The following is a 20239-nucleotide window of genomic DNA, read 5'->3' on the forward strand; positions in this document are numbered from 1 at the left end:
CAGTGTCACTCCCCTGCTCAGAAACCCTTCCTAGCTTCCCATCATACTAAAGGAAGTAGGAGCTCTTCAGCCTCGTGTTCAAGGCCTGTCATCCCCTGACTCTTGCCCACCCTTCCCCTTGCTCCTCCACACCAAACCTGGGGTGATACCACATTTCCCTCCAACTCCCTTGCCCGGCCCAGCCCCTGTATTTTCACACACCCAAACTTTTGCCTAAGCTGTGCATCCTGCTTAGAGTGCCTCCCTGCCTCCCAGATGGCCCACTCATACCTCTCAGAGGTAACCTTCAGTACTCAGCCCATGTCAACTCTCCAGGAAAGGCTTCTCTGACTTTTCGGATACAGTTATGAGCACATTGTGTTGTCCTCATCTGGGTCCAGGTCTGCCTTCCCAACAGACTAGAGATTACCCCCAAGCAGGAAGTGGCCTGATTCAACCCTGGAGTCCCATTGCTTAGCACAGGGCTAAACAGAAGAAGGGAGGGTATTGATAAATATCAGTACCTCTGCCTTTCTAGAAGAATTGACCAGACTTGGATGTCTGATTATGACAAGTTGGGTTCATGCCTGAGATGAAAACAGAAAACAATATTTTAGGGGAATATATTTAAGGAATGCCTTAGTTTGGGTCCCTTCAAAGCAGACCCGAAGATGAGAATTGGGTGCAAGGACTTTCCTGAGGAGGTGACCCTAGGAAGGCAGTGAGACAAAGAAAGAAGAAAAGCCAATAAGGGGCATGTTGATTAAAAGGTTGCCACTATGAACAATTCCAGCGGGGCCTCTTTGAGACACTGTGGGGAACACACCTCGGAATTGACCCCTCAGAGCCAGGAAGCTGGAGTATTCATTCACCAGTTCCTGTCTCTAAGGTCACAGAACCTCGCCCTCCCGCTTCAGACCTGCTGGGTGCAGAAGCACACTTGTTCCCCCAGAGAGTACCCTCAGACAGAAACTCGGGGAGCAGCTGGGGAGACTAGGTGTCTGGGAACTAACTGTCTACATATGACTTCCCAGGTGGGCCGAGTGGGTATGGGCAGCACATCCACAGCTTCCGCTTCAGGGGGTGATAAATTTGAAGTGCCTGAGAGAAATCCAGGTCCAAATGTCAGAGGATACAAGGGGGTTATAGGCCCTTAAAATCTATATGCCCTCTTTGTGACCTGCAACGCCCTTCATGACGTGGCACGTATTTCCACTTTAACCTCATCTCCTACTACTCTCCCCTTTACTCACCCTAATCCAGCCCTACTGGCCTTCTTTCCTTTCGTTCAATATGCCAAGCTCCTTCCTACATCCTGGCCTTTGCACTTGCTGTTTCCTCTGCCCACAATGCTCTCCTCAGGCTCTTTGCCTGGCTGTTTTCTTTCCTCAACCTTCCGAGTCTCAACTTGGACGTTACATATTCACAGAGACTGACTATCTGGTTAAAAGTAATCCCTTCCTCACTTTCTCTTAGTTCTCTGTTTTTTGCCCTTTTTCCCCTTCCCTCCTTTCCTTTCTTCTTCATTCCATCCTTCATTAACAAGCATTCACTGAGCACCTACCGCAGGCTAGATAGCATTCTAGACACTGGAGAGACAATGGTCAGCAAAACAAACATGTAATCTGACAGACAAATTCTCAGGAGCTTGCATTCCAGTTTGAAAAGCAGACATAAACAAGCAACCAATAAACACCTGTTTGCAATAGTGATAAGTGCTATGAGGGACTTGGGAGGTGCTATGGATGGAAACAAGGAGGAAGAGTGACCTTTACTTAGGCCATCAGGAAAGTCTCCATTAGTTCATCACATGTGTCACTTGGTATTTGTCATCTGTCTCCTCTACTAGACTTCAGCTCCACGAGGTCAAGCAGCATGTCTGCTTGATTCCCTCTGGTCTCCCCAGCACCTGAGATAGAGCCTGGCATAGTACATCCTCAATAAACACTTGGTGCAATGAATGAATCGAGGCTAGAGATGGCCACCTGGGGCATCCTCAAGACAGGAAGGTGGTTACAAGCCAGGAAATAGAATTCTCCAGAGAGAATATGTGAAAGGAGAAGAGCAGGAAGCCTGAGAAGACCTAGGGAGAGGAGCCTCCAAGAGGAAAGAATCTGGGGGGTCAGGCCGAGGTGAGGACAGAGAACACCTCACCTTTGTCTTACCCACACATGCTCTCCTTGGCTACCAGGTCCTCCTCAAGCAGGAAGGGCCTCTGAGAATCCATCATTTCCAGCTTCAAAGTCTCCTACAGTTTGGACCCAGGAATCCAAGCCCTCTCCCTAGGGAACTGCAGGGTCCAAAGTGAAGGTTCAGAGGCTCAGAAAGGCTCTGGGGCTTAGGGATTCAGATGGAACCTAAACTCCACATCTAAAAATCCGTGGCCCACCCATTTCTGTTGGGGCTTAGCTCAGGTGTCTCCTCCTCCAGGAAGACTTACTTGACTCCCAGTCTGAGTTAAAAGCCTTCTTCTGGCTCTTACAGCCCCTAGTGCTTCCTTTGGTCACTGCTCTGACCACCCCAAGTGTCATCCTCTGCTTAGGGGGGATGTTATGAGTCAATACGAGTTAGAGGGAAGCTGTGCCTTAGTGCCCAGATCCAAAGAGTGGGCACAAATTGGCACTTCTGGATGGAGCCCCATCTCTGAGGGTCTTTTCAGGAGGCGAGAAAAATGTGAAAATCAGACAAGGTGACAAGGGTGGGAGGGAGTGGGAGTGGGAGGTGGGGGTGGAGACAGATTAAGTGCTTATTTCAAGGATACAGGTGGCTGAAGAAGTGGGGAATGAGGGTGGGAAGTTTCCATGGGGCCCAGCCTGAGCTCCTGTTCTGGTCCCCACTATCTGTACAATCCAGCGCAGGCTCATGTGACGTGTGAAGGACAGCCTGCCAAGGCTGAGGCTGCAGGTCCCACTGCGGCCACAGGGCAGTGACCTAGAACCCGCTGCAGCCCGAGCCAGCGCAAGAGGCAGGGCGTCTCCACGCAAGGCTTTCCCGAGCACTCAGAGACACCGCACCAGCATGATGTGGCATGTGTTTTTATGTGGGTAGAAAAAAAGTGCACAGAACAGTGAGGGAGCGGGGAGCAGGTCTGTCCTGGCCTGTCCTCTGATTAGGCGGAATTGCAAGGGCCCACCTCCAGTCAGGGGCCTCCCTCAAGGGTGGGGATAAAGTGAAGACCTCAGGCGGGGTTGCTTTACAGTGTACGACCCACCCGTGTGGTCTTGAAATTGGCCGGACCTTTTCTGAATTTGACCATAGAGACCTCAAGAGTAGAGTACCTCAGGGGCGGGTCTCTCCAGTGGGTGGGGCCTCACAGGGTGGGCTGGGGAGAGACCCCCAGGCTCAAAGAGCAAGGCCCTGGGGTCTGGAGAGCTCATCTTCTGGGGAAGGGTGGGGTCATTGGGGCCTTGGGCTCTCGCAGGGCCAGGCCTCACAGGCGATTAGCCGAAGAGCTTGACGAAGCAGGGCTGGCAGTAGGGCTTGCCCGCGCGCTCCTGGAAGGAGCCCTTGGTGAGTGGGCGCAGGCAGAAGGTGCAGGTGAAGTGGTCTGGGTGGAAGCGGCGGCCCAGGGCGGACACGCAACGGCCGGTCACGGGGAGGCCACACGTGGCGCACAACGAACCACGCCGCGCGTGGAAGTGGTTCTCGCACAGCGGGCGGCCCTCGTGCTCAAAAAAGCTGCCTCCTGAGAAGGGCGCGAAGCATTCCTGGGGGCGGGAGGCCGCGAAAGGATAGGTCAGCCGCCAACCCCCTGACCAGATGACTAGCTTTAGGAGCTTAATAACCCACCGTGGGAACCCCGCAGCCCACAACCCCGCCCCAGACGTGAAGCACCCTGCCCTGAATGCCTGAATAATCGCCCCGCCCCAGGCTCCTCGTTGGGCTCCGGGTTGGCCCAGCTCCCCTCCTCCCCCCACCCCCCCCCCACCCCCTCCCGCAGCAGCGCACCCTGCAGACGAAACAGTCCGGGTGCCAGAGTGCGCTGAGCGCCGAGATGTAGTTATCCAGAATGGGGCCTTGACAGCCCTGGCAGCGCGGGGCGAACAGCTGCAGGAAGTCCCGGCGGCAGTAGGGGCGGCCCTCTCGCTCGTGGAAACCTAGGGGCGGGAACCGAGCGGGAAGAAAAAGAGCTGCTGGCTGCACCCAGGACTCGCAAGATCTGAGACTGTGGGGCCAGATGAGGGGCAGTCAGAATGAGCAGTAGAGAGGGAGGGATCGGGCCTAGGGTGGAGGCCAAGCGGGAGGGGACAGGAGGGGCCCCCGCGTGTGGGAGAGGGTGGGGCCGGAAGACTTGGGGGGTTGTAGTAGGCTGGACCACAGCGCCCGAGGCGGGATGTCGCGCAGACGGGTATCTTTCAGGACTGGAGCCAAGCTCTCACCCTCATCTCCGAAGGGCTCCCCACAACTGACGCAGCAGAAGTGCTCCGGGTGCCAGTGGGTGCCCAAGGCAGTAACCATCTTCTGCGGAGAATGAACGGGGACACTCAGCGTGGCCCTCCATCCCTTCTACCCTCCCTCTCCCATCACGAACCTATGTAAGCGGGTTTAAGTAGGAGTTTGAGGCGCTGGAGACCTAACGAGGGACTTGGAAGTCCGAGAGAGTGGGCGGAGTCCAAAGGGCCTTGGATGAGGCCAAGGGGCGGGGCATGGCTGGGCGGGGGCTGTGGGAAAGGCGGGGCTCACGTGTCGGATGGGTTGATTGCAGAGGCCGCATCGTGGAGAGAAGCGCTCAAAGTAGCATTCAGGGCAGAAGGGGGCTCCGTCCTTCTCAAAGAAGCTGCTGCCTCCCAGGGCCATGGAACAGCCACCGCAAATGAAGTGCTCAGGGTGCCAAGCGCGGCCCAGCGCGGTCACCACCTGCGGGTTGGGGGTAAGGCCTGGGTCAGAGTGGACCTCGGGTTGCCATGTGCCCAGTGAGCTAAGATTTACATGGCACATTTCAAGTTTTCTTTTTTCTTTTTACCATTTGAGTCCCTTCACTCATTTCTCCGCACCCACCCTGAGAGGCCAGGATGAAGAACCTAATGTTCGAGTCAGTCTGTGAGTGACAGAGATTTCAACCCAGGTCTTCCAGCACAGTGCCTAGGGCCCTCAATAATTTTAGGAGCCCATGAAAATGTTGGAATTACTTTTAAAATCAGAAGAAAAAAATGAACTAGAAGAAAACGATTTAATGTATAATATTAATATATTCCTCTTTACACCAACACAGTCATAAAACACAATTTAAAAAAATTTTTTTTAATGGAGGAAGGGGCCCATGAAGATGAACATGCCTAGGGCCCACAAGAGTCATAATGCCACCCTGCTTTGCTAAGATTGGAAATTTGGGGATGGAAGCAGGGCACTAAATATAGCAAGAGGATCTAGGTCAACCACTGGGCACAGTTGTTATCAATAATATCTACTCAGTCAATAAGCCAAGAACCAGAGCTCGCAAACCAGATGCTGGTGGAGGAGAAACAGTCTTTGTTGGTGCCTGAGAGATGGTAGGTGGCACCGCAAGACTTTTGTGAAGACTGAGATGGAGGTGAGAAAGGAGCTAATACGGTGCCTGCACACAGTAGAACTACAATCAATGGTAACTGGGTCGGGAGTCTCATCCCGCCACTTATGTGCTGTGTGGCTCAGAGCTTTAGTCTCCTCATTTGCAAAATATGAACAATGGTAATACCCACTTCCCAGAGTCATTTATTAAAAGGGAACAGCACGAAGTCTGGCTGTCAGTAAGGATGGGTCCATGGGTCTCTCCATCCCTACTCACAGCGCTCCACTTACTTGCCCAGCAATAGGTTTATTGCAGGAGCCGCAGAGCCCCTTGGTCTGGGTGGGAACCCCACGGCGGCTGAGATCGGATTGCAGCAGCCCCAGCATGGTGTCGAGGCTGCCCTTGCTAGCCGGCCCTGGTGAGGATGGGGAGCCCTCATTCACAGAGCTTGGCACTGGTGGCTGGGCTGGCCCAGAGGCTGGAAGCTGCAGCAAGGAGGACACGAGAGTTGAGTCAGCAAGGCAGCAGATGTGGAAGGTTCTAAAAGGGGTTGGGAAGCCACAAATCTACACCGGCCCACACCCCACCTGATTCACGTGGTTTTGGACACGGAAGTCAGACAGCGAAGCCATCAGTCTATCCAACTCCAGGGTGGCTGAGGTCGCTGAAGGCTTTGGGAGAACAGGGGATGGGCTGGGAGGGCTGTGAAGAACACAATTTGTGTCAGCTCAGGGCCCCCCAGAGTAACGAATGCTATCCTCCAGTAACTCAGGGATCCATCACATCTCTCCCAGCTCTGCCAACTATGTCCAACTCACAGGCTGGGCCTTTTCTTGTCCTCAGATTGGTCCTCCTTCTCTTCCCCTGCAGTCTCCTTGCTCGATGGGAACTGAGACATTATTTCATCTGCAGAGAGGAAAGAAGGGCACTGGACATGGGACCATACTCCACCCTCTCCCCCTTAAGGCTTGTGTTCCTTTAGCGGCTACTCTGCGAAGAGTATACCCCTCAGTCTCCGCCCTTCCCTGCCCTGTCCCCATCCTGGTCTCCGTAACCTGGCACCTGTGATGTTGAACTGGGTAGCATTAAGTTCCTGAAGCAACCGGTCTAGCTCACAGAGCCCTGTGCCCAAGACACCGCTGGAAGAGGAGAACGGAGGGGCTGTAGGGGCCGCAGGCTTTGGGGACCGAGGCTTGCAAACCGTACTGGAAAACATGGTGGGAGTCCGTGTTCAGGGGTGCGGAATCCAAGCCTCCTTACCTGAGTCTCGATTGCCTTCACCATCCCCCAGTTCCCAGGCCCCTCACCTGTACAGATGGTCCTTGTCCCCAGAGGCTCCTGAAGACTCCCCAGACCCTGTCTACAGAGAGAAGGACACAAGTGTGGGTTGATAGGCCTGGACTTTGCCCCCACTCAAGCCCAGATTCCCCTAGCCCTAGCCAAGCTTGGCCCTAGTGTTGCTCCAGTCCCTAGTATTTGATCTCACCTGTGGCTGGTGGCCATAGGGCAGGGGGCCTGTGAGAGGCTCTGGGGACCGCTCTTTTGGAACCCCTGACCTTGGCATGTGTGAGGTGGTGGTCTCCAGGTCGGAGAGCAGGGCATCTGCAGGGAAGAGGCCGTCAGGATGAGAAGTTGAGAGATTAAGGTTAGAGCAGAGACAGGGCCTTAAGAGGTTAGAGGATAAGGGTTCCAAGTAGGCAGTAGTTAAGGAGGACAGAAGCCAGTATTAAGAGCAGAGGTCAGGAATCAGACAGAAACACAGGTCAGACCAAGGCAGAGAAGTAGAAGGGCAGCAAGGAATATTTATGACCAAAACATCCCAAATGGCTCATCTTGGGAGTCATGCACAAAAGCTGCCTGATTCTTTTATTCTCTGCATCTTCCCTGATGCAGTCAAAATTGACTCTTTACTCAAGCCAAATTTGGCTTCACCCCAAATTGCTCAATTGGCTGTATGCCTGGCACCCAACTTTCTGATTGGTGCTCTTTCTGCCCACTAATTCCTGCCCCCCTCCTGGACCTAAACAGGCCCGCCCAGCCCTGGCGCATCTCCAGGCACGGGGTCCCACCCTATTCTCCTCATTGGCAGGTCTGCTGGGACCTGCATTCTGATTGGCTTATTTTCCACAGAGCCGGTTACCCCTGCTGAGCAGCACCCCCTATCGCAGGGTGCCTGAACCCCTTCTCTCGCATGGAGAGCACAGCCTTCCATCCGGTTCCAACAGACCAGAAGGAGGAGATGCCTGGGTCCTCCTTCCTCCACCAAGACACCCCCCACTACCACCACCTCCCTTCCCCAGATCTAGATCCTTTAAACCCTTTCCTTCCCAGAACCTAGAAGTCCCTGCTCCTTTACTCATCTCTGAGTACCATAGTGGGACCCTTAACCTCTCCCTGGCATCTTGGCACTCATCTATTCTCTTTGTGCCCCCCAAAGACCCGACCCCTACCATATTTAGGGGCCCTTAATTATTTTCTTCCCCAAACCCTGAGACGGGCCTGTTCTCTTCTCCAGAATTTGATGTCATATTCTCCCTTCCTGTCTACTTTCCCAGTGCCCGGACCCCAGACCCCTTTAACCCCTCCTTTCCCAGCGCCCCTGAGCCGAGGCGCCCACTGGCGGGCGCTGCACCTCCCTGCCTATCCGTCGGCAGCTAGTGATGGAGGAGCTGAGCGAGGGAAGAAGGGAGGGAGCGGCCAGTCCAGGAAAAGGCAGGAAGGGAGAGGCAGGAAGGGGGACGTGGATTCGGAAAGGAGGCGCGGGCAGAGACCAGAATCAAGAAGACAGGAGGCGGGGATGGGAAGATGCGGGGAGTGCGAGGGGTTTCCAGCATGGGGAAGCGGGTCCAGATGGCGGTGAGGAGCTGGGGAAAAGGGGACTCGAGCCCCACTCACCCAGGTCCTCCATGGCGGGGCGCGGGCGCACCGCGCGGGGCGAGCAGGGCGGGGGCTGTGTCCGGTGGGGGCGGGGGGCGGGGGGGACGTCCGGGAGTTGGAGGCCCGGCCGTGACCATGTAAGGAAGCCGGGACCCGCTGGGATGGGGTTGGGGGGGGCGGGGGTGCAAAGAACGGGAGAACTCGGGATGGGGGCGTGTAAGGGAGGGAGGGCCACGGCCCACCCAGGCCCAGCCCGCCTGTCTGCCGCGGAGGCAGCCACACCCCAGCCTTGGCCTCAGCTGCCGGGAGCCCAGGCGGCCAGAGCCAAAGTCAGAGAAGTGGCTCTCCCAGATCCAGCTCGGGATCCTCTGCTCAGTGAGACTCTTAGACACAGACTGAGGACCTCAAGCAGACACCTCCCGAAGCTAGCACCCTGAGTCCTATACAGAGCCCTGTCCACTGAGGCCATTCCCGAGAGACTTGCTCCAGACAGAATTTTTGGGTTTAGGGCAGGAGTGATGGGTCTAAGGATCAGACAACAGGTTCAGAAGACACAGGTAAACTGAACCCAGGCCCAAACCCCATGCAGACTCAGGGAAAACATTCCCAGGGAGCCAGACCACAGCCAGCCTTCAAGACAAAGCCCTTCCCCAACACCAGGGCAACCCAGACCTGTTCCAAAAGAGCCCTTTCCCAAGATACTGGTGAACATAGACAAGCAAGACACAGACTCCAGTCACAAAAGGGACAAGAGGTCTTCCCTGGACTGAGACCCAGAGAAATCAAAGTGGAAATGAACACTTAGAGATGAGTATGGACAGACACAACAGTGTGCAGCCGCTGGACTGTGGGTCTCCACCCAGCCCTCGGTCCAGACATGAGTATTGGGCTGTGGGCTTCAACCCAGGGGCAAATTAAACTGACCTGGAGAGCTTTTTAAAAATACTGATGCCCAGGGCATCCTCCCCTCAGTCCAGTTCAGTGAGAAAGTACCTAGACATCAACATTTTTAAAAGCTCTCTGGGTGGTTCTAATGCACAGCCTGAGAACACAGAACTGGACACACAGGCACAGATAGCAAGTGTCAACCCTAGCTCCCCAGAGGCTAACAGGCAGGCCCAGGCCAGGCACGCTCCTCAGTCAGGCTGCCACCCGAGTGGTTAGTGATCTGGGATCCAGGTGATAGAGAGACCCTGCCTTGAGAGATCATAGCACAACATAAGCCCTTCCCTCACCTGAATGCACCCCGGGGCTCTGGCTATCTCTGAGCAAAATGAAGACAGGGCCTGCCTCAGGGACTCCAGGAACACAGCAGGGCTCCCCTTAGGCTAATAGCAGAAGGATACATAAGTGACCCAAGAGATGAAAACAGACCCAGAGACTGAAGGCCCAAGATGAGTGAAAGACACTCAGGAAACAGTAATGCCAAGGCCTTGGACATACATCCCCACACTTACTGCATTCCCTCAGCCCAGCCCCTTCATCCCTGACCAAAGTCTGTATGTCGAGCTGGGTATTTGTCTGAGCAATGAAGTTGCATGAGCAGGAAGCAGGCTCCTCCCAGTACTCTATTCTATCCCAGGACTCCAGGAACTTACTTAGTAAACTCCTACGTGCCAGGGGTAGCCTATATTGAGATACAGCAACCTGAACAAGATGCTGGTTGATTGGGGCGGCGGGGGGAGTCCCACAGGAAAGTAAGCAGAGACACCACACAATAGGAGTATCCAACTCCAAAGTTTTTAATCTCAACTCTGGAAGGCTGGGCCAGGCCAGGTTGCCTGGGGCCCTGGGCTGTTCTCCATCTGAGGGCTCCATATTCCAACCGTGGCCTTGGCTTCTCACTCCTGCATCTTCAGACCGTCACCTTGGGGTATAGTTCCATTCTCTCAACAATCCTTGGTGGTGACTTCTGCTCAGCGTCCTCTCATGCTGCTCTGAGGGAGTCCTCCGTCATAGCCAACTCATCCTTGGATCCCCTCCCAGGGAACATCAACAGTCTAAGCTGGAACCCTTGGCCCCCAATTCAACCCCCATGACCACAGCCAGTAAAGCCTCAGTCAGGGGCCCTGCCTCCTCTCCTGCTGCCTCCACAAGCCCCACTAAGGCCAAGGCCCGCTTCCGCGGGCACTGCCCTGGCCCCAGGGTCCAGCGGGCACAATGGGCAACCAACCGGGGCCGGCCCAGGCGGAATACCTCACCCACTGACTCTGGGCCACCATGGGGTCCCAGGTGGATATGGCCCACAGCCTCCTCTAGCTCCTCCTCCAGGCCCGGCAGCAAGAAACGGCCAGCGGCCTCCAGTGCCTCCTCAGCCTCTGAGCCCAGCAGGGGCTGGCCCGGTGGGGGAATGGGCCTCAGGGCAGCCCCACAGCCCCGGCAGCCATGCAAGTGATGCAGGATAGGCCAGGCTGCGCTGGGTGACAGGCCTCGAAGTGGCACCAGGTCCATCTGGGCTTCGGCAAAGCTGCCAGCTAGCAGAGCCCGGAAGAAAGGCGAGGCAGTAGCTGAGGCAGCTCGCTGGGCAGGGAGCCGTAGGCCTGAGTCCAGTAGGAAGTGCAGGTCAGGGGCTGGGATGGGGGCTGGGCCCAGCAGACGTTCATAGAGGCAAGGGGATGGGGAATCTAGGTCCAAGGGGATTGGAGGTGGAAGGGCTGGGATCACAGTGGGAGACACCAGGCCTTGGAGGCAGGAAAGGGAGTCGGCAGCAAAGAAGAGGAAGAGTGGATGTGGAGCTGGCCGAGTTAGTGCTGAGAGGAGGAGACGGAGGCCGCCCTGGTCCAGAAGTAGCCGGCGCCACAGAGAGGGCTTCCTTTGGGAAGAAAGGTGAAAAAGGATGACATTGCGGAATAGCAACCTTGCCCCCCTGACCCCTGTGAGACACCCACATCCCCCTCACCGACAGATGAAGGGCAGGGTCAGTGCACAGGCCACACGGTCCTCAGGGCTTCCAGAGAGCAGCAGGTGAGTGAGGGCGCCCACGCCAAAGGGTGATTCGGCCTGCACGGTAAGGTTCTGCAGCAACATCTCACCTGCAGAGATGGACACAGCAGGTCAGGCTGGGAGTTGATGTCCCAACTCTGGGTCCCTGAAAGGAAGCAAAAACCTCAGGGCACGGAAGAGGGGATGACTACAGGCCCTAGAGGGAAAGGGTCCAGATGCTAGGAAATGGGAGGTCAAGGACAAGAACAAAGTGTGATGGTCAGGGAGTGCATCAGAACACAGAAGACAGGGCAGCTCCTGGCCGTGTTGGGAGTAGTGGGGGGGCCCGGGAAGACATGGGGCCTGAGCCGTGGGTTTCCAAGTCAGTGTGCCCAGTGGGAAGGCAGTCAGGACAATGCAGAACCAAGAGCAGACTGGGTAAAGAAATACAGACAAGCATGATTCTAAGTTGTTGGGGCCAAGCCTGGCGTTGGGGTATCTAGGCCCAAAGACTTGGGCAGAGGATGGGGCAGAATGTGCCATCCTGGGAGTCCCTCTCCTCCTCCCATGTGGTGACTGAAGTCGGATGGTAGGCTGGAGAGGGCAGTGAGAACCGTGAGCAGCACGGTGAGGTTCTCGGTCCAGAACTAGAGGGGGATGGGGCCTCTCATAGGAGACACACCGAGCTCCCGGTGCTGGCGCCGAGCCGGCCGGGCACGCAGGGAGGGCCAGTCATCCGGGGCGACGCCTAACACGAGCCAGGCGCGCAGCAGCGCAGCCCCATAGCTGCGCACGAAGGCCTCGAGACAGGCAGGGTTGCAGGTAAGGCGTGCCAGGATGCGCAGCGCGCGGGGGCTCGGTGGGCCTGGCGAGCCCGTCACGTAGGCCAGCAGGCCACACAGGGCCGGGCCGGTCACCAGTGCCCCGCTTGGGTCAGGAGCCTGGGAGAATCGAGACAGGAGCAGCAGCGCCGGCCCCTCGCGGCCCCAAGGCTCCTCGGAGGCGGCAGCAGGGCTGCGGCCAGGTGTGCGCAGGGTGCGGGGCGTCCGCAGTGAGGTGGGACCCAGGGTGGGGTTGGTTTGCTCAGCTGGCTCGGGTGGTGCTGGAGGCAGGGGACATCGCTCAGGGGACCAGTCAGGGGAGATGTCTCCCGGGCCTGCAGCATAGCCCTCAGAGATCAGCCACGACCTGCAGAGGGAGAAAGGAGAGACTGAACCCACAGCCACGGTAAAGGAGCAGGGCCGCAAGAGCTGTCGTGCAAAAAGAGGTGACTGAAGCCGGGGAGAGGAGGTGGGGCCGAGGGGAGAAAGGGGAGAAAGAGAAATGGGGAAAAAAAACACCCCAACTCATTTAGCAATTACTGATGCCTATTATGCGCCAAGCCCAGTATTAGGTACTGGGCACAGACAGTGAACAAAACTAAAGTCCCCATCCTCCTAGAATTTATCTTCTAGTGAGGGGCAAACAGACAACAACATAAAAAAGGCCCAGTGAACCTGTCTGGGTCCCAAAGTTCAGAGGTGCTGGGGCAGAGTCAAGGCCAAAGGCAGACCCAGGAAGAGAGGACATGTGTTTAATGGTGACTAGAAAGGGGTCTTGTCCGGGGAGAACGAGGAATCGATCAGAGTAAGAGTCCTACTGAGACAGAGTGGGGGATGAGGGGAGTGAAGACAGCCGGAGCCCTCAATCCACGGCAATCAGGTGGGCGCTCACCTTAGGCTTCGGAAGCTTCCGGCCTCTGCCCGGTCAGGGGTCCGCTCCTCAGGAAAGTCCCAAGAAGCAGCTTCTCTTCCCTCTTCTTCCTCCTCACCAGCATCACCACACAGCTGTCCAGCCAAGAGAGGTACAAGGCCCAGAGCCTGAAGCCGGCCCAGGGCTCCGGTATCGTAGAGGAAGCCCACAAGGGCAGCCACGACACGAGGGTGCCAAACACTGGCACGAGGGTCCCGTAGCAGACCCATCAACAGCTCCAAACCGCCCGCGTCCCGCAGCCGGGCCCGGTTGATGGCCTCCCGGCACAGCAGGCACACAGCCCGCACCAGGGGCTGCTGGGAGGCCGGGCCAGCCCCATTGGGCCCCCTGCGCCGCCGGAGCTCACCCAGTAGCACGTCCACACCCCCAGCATTGCCCAGTGCAGGCCGGACAAGGCCTTGGGCACACAGGTTGGCAAGGATCAGGATAGTTGCCTCTCGTACCGCCTTTTTGGGGTGGGAGGCCAAACTGACCAGTGGTCCTAGTCCCCCACCCAGACTCAGCTGCTCAGCACAGGCCCGGGAGCAGCCTCGACTCAGCTCCAAGAGTGCCCGAACTAGGGCCAAGGTCAGCGCAGGGTCTGGGGCAGCGGCCAGAAGCTCAGCCAGCGGGCGCACTGCTCCCTGCTGTGCCAGGGCCAGGCGGTGCTGGGGTGAGTCCGCCAGGTTGCGGAGCGCGCGCACCACACTCTGCAGGCACTGTGAGTCCTGGCAGGCTGTCAGGTTCTCAACGAGCAAGGGAACAGCACCTGGAGAGGGAAGAGGGGGACAAAGAGTGAGCAAGGAGACACCCAAGCCCCTCTCCCACCGCCAAGCCCTAGCTAACTCCACACTCATAGCCTTCTCACCAGCAGAATGGATGTCCCCACAGCTCTCAGGTTCCATGGCTAAGTTCCCCAGAGCACGGGCTGTTCGGTTCTGGATGCTGTCTGTCTTCACACACTGAAGAATAGTCACTGCAAGAGAATTCGGCCTCTTGAGGGTCCTACTCCTTCTTGTCTCTCTCATTAATGACCTCAAGAATGTGACCCGAGAGGGTCAGGGATGGCCTCCAGAGAGGCTAACACTTAATGGGTCTGAAAGGTTAAATAGACAGGTATTTGTTAGAAGGATGGTGGATGGGGGTGTTACAGGGCATTTCAGGTTTGGAAGCAGCCTTTGCAAAGGCCCAGAAATGAGTTCCAATGTCTGTGCTGGGCCTCAAATGCCAGGCCAAGAGATCAGACAGGACTTGAATATGAGAGCACTGGGAACCACACAAGATTTTAAGAATAGGAACGCTGTGATACAATCTGGTAGCCATGGAGGGAAACAGGTTATGGAGGAAAAGAATAAGGCAGGGAGAGCAGCCAGGAGGCTGTCCCCACTGTTAAGGTGAGAAAGGACAGTGGCTTAAACAAAGCTACCAGCACAGCCCCGCACATGGGCACCAGTCCCGGGGCACATGAGGGGAGAAGGATAAATGGGGATGGATTCAGGAGATATTTAAAATGTAGAATAGTGACTGAATGACAAGGGTCATATGCTAATAACAAAACCTGTAATTTATTGAGGACTTATTAATGTACCAGGTCTCTTGTCAAACATGTTATGGTCCAGATGCATTTTATACAAGTTTAAAATATGTTAAAGTTTCGTTTTATCCAAAAAATTAAGATTTTTATCAAAATTGGCACAATTTCCTAACAGGCAGCAGTGTATAAACTATATTCCCAACATTGCCACTAAGAGGCGCCAACTTAGCTGGTAAACAGAAAAGCTTGTTATCTTTTTTTTTTTTTTTTTAAGATTTTACTTATTTGACACAGAGAAAGAGAACAAGCAGGTGGAGCAGCAGGCCGAAGGACAGGGAGAAGCAGAGCCCCCCGCCGAGCAGGGACCCGACGCGGGGCTCCATCCCAGGACCCTGGGATCATGACCTGAGCCGAAGGCCGACCGACTGAACCACCCAGGCGCCCCGCTTGTTATCTTCCGTTAGGATTTCTTCTTATTGTATTAGTTTTTAATACTCAAAGTAGCCAGTCCATGCTTAGAATATCTGCGTTCTCTACTTGTATTTCATTTTCTCCCTACCTCAAGTTTGCGAGGTAGCTATTATTCCATTTCTCACTGCAGAGAACCATTACACCTTCTGACCCAAGTTCGTCAAATGGTAGCCCTGTACAGGGCCACCCACTAGGCATTGAGTGTCTGCTATAAACCTCATAAATGGAGAGTAAGAATCACCTAGAAGTCACCATATAAGCCTTTGGTCTCCACTGGCCCAAACTCGAGGAAACAACCAATACGCAGGTCATGGCTGAATTATCTGATCTGGTCAGGTTCGGGTGTAGACAGAGAAGGCTTGAGGGCTTTATGGGTGTTGCGCGGTCAGAAGGCATGTTCTTTCAGGCTACAACACAAAGAACTCAAAACTCCGCCCAGGCCCAGAAACAGAAGTTGCTGGGCGCGTGGAATCCTTCTAGGAAATGAGGGCGGAGCACTTACCCAAAGGGAGAATGCCTCCGAGTCTGCGCACTTCAGCCCGGCACGCCCCTTCCGTACAGCAGTTGGCTAGGATGCTGAGCGCCAAGTCCAGAGTCTTGCGCAGGCGCGCTGGCGGCGAGGGCGTCGACGACGACGCAGCGGAGGGGGCAGGGCCCGGCGAGGGGGCGGGGCCAGCAGAAGTCGCTGACTCGACGGACGAGGGGGCGGAGCCGGGGCCAGCCTGGGACGGGGCGGGACCCGCTGCAGCCGCTCGCCGTAGCAGCGCGAGAAGGGGGCGGAGCCCGCCGCGCGCCCGGAAGCGCTCGATTCCCCCTGCAGCCTTGACGTGGCGCGTGCGGAGGGCTAAGAGCGCACGGCCCAAGGGTGTCTCGTTGGTAGCTGTGTCCTTTCCCCCACCTAGACCCTCCCCGGCCGCCGCCGTGAGCTGCGCGAGGCAGAACGAGAGCGAGTCCGTGAGGGTCGGTTTCGCAGCCGCCATCTTGGCTCAAGCCTAAGGCTCCGCCCCCCTCCTCGCCGCTCCTCCAAGGGAGCGGAACTGGAAGAGAGGGGCGTGGCCAGGCACCTCCTCTCTGACGCTTTTTAAGTAGCGCCGCCGCAGTTATTTTGCAAGTTGGAAGTTGTAGTTCTCAATCCCGGTACTCTGGGCAGTCGCAGAAGGCACGTAGAGAGTAGTGGCTATCTAATCGTTGTGCGAACCCCAGAGGCGCGTGTGGTGCATGCTGGGATCTGTAGTCGGCTCCTTGCTTAGCACGCCTGGCTTAGGTCGGAGGAGAAACTCTCCGGGGCCTCGCAGTGGACTGGTTCCTTTGGAGAACTCAGACATCCGACCATGGAGTCTCAGTACCGTGCTGCTCCAGGTGGCGTGGCTACTCCAACCCTCCCCCCCCGCGTGTTCACGACAGCGACTGCCTTTTCCTTCCAGCTCGCTTCCCTGCACCACAGTGATGGCCCGGGCACCGAAATCCGCGCTGACGGACTCAGGATCGCGAGCCAGGCCCAAAGTATCAAGTTCCTGACAGCGGCCACTGATGGTGAGCTCTTGCTCAGTTAAGTGAATGAGAGGGTTAAACCTACCGAGACCGTTCCCTGCCACTTCCTAGAGCGGCACGGGCTAGTGGACATTTCCGGTTCCGGTGCTGACCTCCCCCCCCCCCCCACGCCCCCCTTGGGTCCGGAATGTCTCCTGGTCAGCCTCAGCTTGTGAACTGAGTGGCTGGTTTTTAGGAAACAGGTCTTCACTGCGATGATCGCCAGAAGTGGCAGGGGAATCGGACATAGGATTCCGGGGGTCCTAGAGCTCCTCCCTCCTTAGGGGAGTTCCACCTGAGCGGCCCTCCCTGGTGTGTATGCGACAGTCGGCCTCCTGGGAAATGCTGCTGGTCCTGAAATACCTATGTAGGTCAGGGTCTGGACCAGGGAAGAAGCCTCTAATGAAGAACGACTTAGCGTGGCCGTGGCTTTAGTGAGCACGCCCAATTCATTGAGCACCAGTGCATCCACTTGGGTGAACAACCCTATGCCTGCTCAGAATGTGGCAAAACCTTCTACCACAGCTCCAAGCTCCTTAAACGCCAATGCTCGCACACAGGCAAGATGCCCTATAAATGCTCCAGTTGCAGCAAGAGTTTTGTAGACAGTTCAGATCTGCTGCAGCACCAACATACACAAGCCAGAAGCCTTACACTTGCAGTGAGTGAGGCAAGAGCTTCAGCCAGAGTTCTCACCTGCTCATCCACCATGTGGCCCACAGTGGTGAGAAGCTCTATGTCTGTCTGCAATGTGGCATTTGCCAGCAGCTCCAACCTCGGCCAGCACCAAGAGACGTGCCAGGGTGGCAGTTGCTGCCAATATCCCTGGCTTCAGTTTCAGCCCAAACTTCAGTTCTAATTTGGTCCAGTCCTCAAGGAGCCTGAGTATCTCTAAGCAAATCTCCTTTCTGCTCCTCTGGGGCTGTTGCTTCATGGACTGAATCAGGGAAACCCAAGCTGGAAGAATTAGAACAGTAGAGCCTTAAAAGAGCCTTCCCCCAAAAGAAGGTTTAACCCTGTTTTTTGAGGTCCCAGAGACAGAACTCCAGCTGGAGGGAGGGTTTTGGATGGTAGGAGCTATCCCATATTGGCCCAGCTGCTTCCAGATGTAGGACACCTTTGGCAGCTGCTAACCAGATCCCTTCACGGGCCTAAGGAATGATGGGATTAATCATTCCAAGAACAACAGCTGCCTCATCCCAGAGGAATGGGACCAGATGTCAGACACCCCTGTGAGGAACACAGCTGGTGGGGGGTACCTAACCTCCAGAAGGGATCATAAAGAAGGCTGTGTTCTGGCAGGAGGACCAAAGAATTTGTACTTGGGACCACTATGTGAACTCTGGGGTATATGACCCCTGTGAAAGAGAACAGTCTTTATGGAGTAAAGCTAGGGCTGGTAGGGCCCAGAGCCAAAGCAAAGGACCAGGAGACCTGTCTGTTGAGTTCATGCATTGTGACATTTCTAGGCAGGGGCAAAAGGCCCAAGGTTTGTGATCTGCCCCTATCCCTTCTCTAGTCCCTTCCCTTGTGGGTTCCCCAGATCCTTTTTCAGATCCCTCAACAGAGAAAAAGTAAAGGTTCACGTGTGCATCTCATAAAGTTCACATTGAGGACTGAACGTGGCTCTTTTGCCTGGACATTGGAGAGAGCTGCCTAAATAAATGCACTTTTATTGGTAAAACTTATAGAAGCCAGAGGGAGGCTTCCTAAAGCACTACCTAATCTATGCCCAGAACAGAGTCCAAGCTATGAGGGACTTTTTTTTCCTTCCCATAGCTGCCTGTGTTCCTGGGAGACGCACAGACTAGTCTTTTTGAGGTTGGAGGAGGCTTAATGCCCACCCCTGTGCAACCATCCTTCCACCATTAGCCCCATGCATGTAGAACCCTATCCCCAAATTTTGCCTTTTATCAGGTTTGCTGCATCTAGAATTGTACTCAGGTAGAATAGGGGTAAAGGAAAGGAATGTGCAGCAACCCCTCTCTCAGCTTCTAGCAGAATGTCCAGGTCTATCTTTTCGTAGCTATGTGACCGTGGACAGGTCTACCTCTTCTGATCTTCAGTTTCTTCATCTGTAATACAGGAATGATGATGGCTACCTCATAACATTGTGTTGAGGATTCCATGGGATCATGTACATGATACACCTGGGTCAAAGGGGTGACTATAAACCTCAGCTCTCCTATCTCCTTCAAGTCTGGACCTTTTCGCTGGTGGTGTCAGTCAAGAAAAGCATCATGCCAGCTCATGTACTAGCTCCTCCATAAAGTTACAGAAATGAGCAAGTAGCCTAGGTCCTGGGGTAGCTTGGTGTCATGAAGGAGATGGACTCAGGACCAGTAACAACACGGAGTGCACAATCCTGGCAGTGGAGAAAAGGCTTCACCAGGACCAAGCCTGAGAGGCTTCACTGATGTGACATCTGATTAATACTACCTGTCTCCTCAAGCTGGGAGCAACAAATGCCCCTGGGCATGGGGTCATTGATAAAGGGAAGGATTCTAGCTATGTTCCCCATCAATGGCACTTCAAAGAGCACAAGCTAGGGTCTGAGTTGGAAGCCTGAGTCCCCAGCACATACATAGTTGGCACTCAGTAAATAGTTGTTATGATAGGGTTGTGTTTATACTGCTTACCTGTGTTGGGTCTTGCCTTCTTAAAAGCTCTATTATGTATGCTACAAAATCTGTAATTGTATATGAATATTAGGTACGTGGCAGAGTTGGGCATGGGAGGAAATTTGTTTGCAAAGTCCCTTTCAGTGAACTGGAAGCTAATTTCTCACATTAAGGCAAGTATCCCTAGGCTCCATCTCTCAAATTGTTATGTGCTTGTAAATCTCTTATCTTCTCCTTTAAGTTATGTTTAATTCTTTTATAAGTGTGTGTAATACTTTTATAATTCTAAAAAGATTAAAGTTGGGGTGCCTTGGTGGCTCAGTCAGTTAAGTGTCCAACTCTTGGTTCTGACTCAGGTCTGATCTCCACGTCGTGAGATGGAGACCCACATTGGGCTCTGCATTCAGCGGGGTCAGCTTGAGTTTCTCTTTCACTTTCCCACTGCCCCTCCCCCGCCCCTCTAAAATAAATAAATCTTTAAAAAAAAAAAGATTAAATTCATATGATGAATGTTATCCATTTATCCCTCATCTATGGAGTAATTAAAATACATTATTTAGTGTTTATTTTAAATGGTTTTTACTACAAGAAGAAAACTATAATAGCTCAATTATATAAATACACACACATGCACACACACACAGTGAAATTCAAAACACACAGTGAAGTTCGCTGTCTCTGGCCTAAGCACTGTGTATGTGTGTGTGTGTTTACATAATGGAGCCAATCAGAAGATTTCACATCACAATCTAGATTTTTAGTTTGGTGTTTGGGGGAGGAGAGCAGGGAGGAGGACCAGAAAATAACCCGACTCCAGCTGCAGGGTTGAAGTTGCCAGGGCTATTAACTTCAGGGCATGGGGTATGTGAACCCCTGGGCAAGGGCAGAGACTAGGGGATCATTTGGAAGCAGTTTGAAGGGGTGGCTAGCCAGATCCAAGACCTGCGAAGAGGGGGGCTCAGGGATTCCCTGATCCCAGCTATCTATGGAGGGTGGGAGAGGGAGAAGGGGCAAAGAAGTCCAGGAATATGACAGCCTTATCTAACATAGTAGGACACTCCCCTCTCCACCTTACCTCCTATCTGA

General features: G+C 54.8%; 3 protein-coding genes across 6 annotated transcripts in view; 1 reads left to right on the forward strand and 2 right to left on the reverse strand.

Moving 5' to 3' along the window:
* Nucleotides 1-2998: 2998 nt before the first annotated feature.
* Nucleotides 2999-8421, reverse strand: TGFB1I1 (transforming growth factor beta 1 induced transcript 1). Of its 2 annotated transcripts, XM_036115353.2 has the most exons (11): nt 8363-8421; nt 6954-7069; nt 6775-6827; nt 6530-6672; nt 6286-6373; nt 6055-6169; nt 5758-5952; nt 4663-4836; nt 4359-4440; nt 3928-4076; nt 2999-3686 (listed from the first exon to the last, which is right to left on the reverse strand). In XM_036115353.2, exons 1-11 carry the CDS (start codon nt 8373-8375, stop codon nt 3420-3422), a joined length of 1395 nt encoding a protein of 464 aa, XP_035971246.1. In that variant the 5' UTR covers nt 8376-8421; the 3' UTR covers nt 2999-3419. The 2 variants fall into 2 exon arrangements, with proteins under 2 accessions (XP_035971246.1, XP_077930680.1); XM_078074554.1 differs by lacking the exon at nt 4359-4440 and having other exon boundaries at nt 3433-3686.
* Nucleotides 8422-10065: 1644 nt separating this feature from the next.
* ARMC5 (armadillo repeat containing 5) lies at nt 10066-16048 on the reverse strand. 2 transcript variants are annotated; one of them, XM_036115344.2, is made up of 6 exons: nt 15505-16048; nt 13866-13973; nt 12980-13766; nt 11949-12454; nt 11244-11376; nt 10066-11156 (listed from the first exon to the last, which is right to left on the reverse strand). In XM_036115344.2, exons 1-6 carry the CDS (start codon nt 15980-15982, stop codon nt 10337-10339), a joined length of 2832 nt encoding a protein of 943 aa, XP_035971237.1. In that variant the 5' UTR covers nt 15983-16048; the 3' UTR covers nt 10066-10336. The 2 variants fall into 2 exon arrangements, with proteins under 2 accessions (XP_035971237.1, XP_035971238.1); XM_036115345.2 differs by lacking the exon at nt 15505-16048 and adding an exon at nt 15244-15486.
* Nucleotides 15939-20239, forward strand: part of COX6A2 (cytochrome c oxidase subunit 6A2) — a 43301-nt gene continuing 39000 nt past the window's right edge. For both annotated transcript variants that reach the window (XM_078074556.1, XM_078074555.1), the window contains exon 1: nt 15939-16535. In XM_078074556.1, the coding sequence (XP_077930682.1) occupies nt 16334-16535 (202 nt within the window). In that variant the 5' untranslated portion in view covers nt 15939-16333. The remainder of the gene's footprint in view (nt 16536-20239) is intronic.

This window comes from Halichoerus grypus, chromosome 6 (genome assembly GCF_964656455.1).
Source record: "Halichoerus grypus chromosome 6, mHalGry1.hap1.1, whole genome shotgun sequence".
Taxonomy (NCBI): domain Eukaryota; kingdom Metazoa; phylum Chordata; class Mammalia; order Carnivora; family Phocidae; genus Halichoerus; species Halichoerus grypus.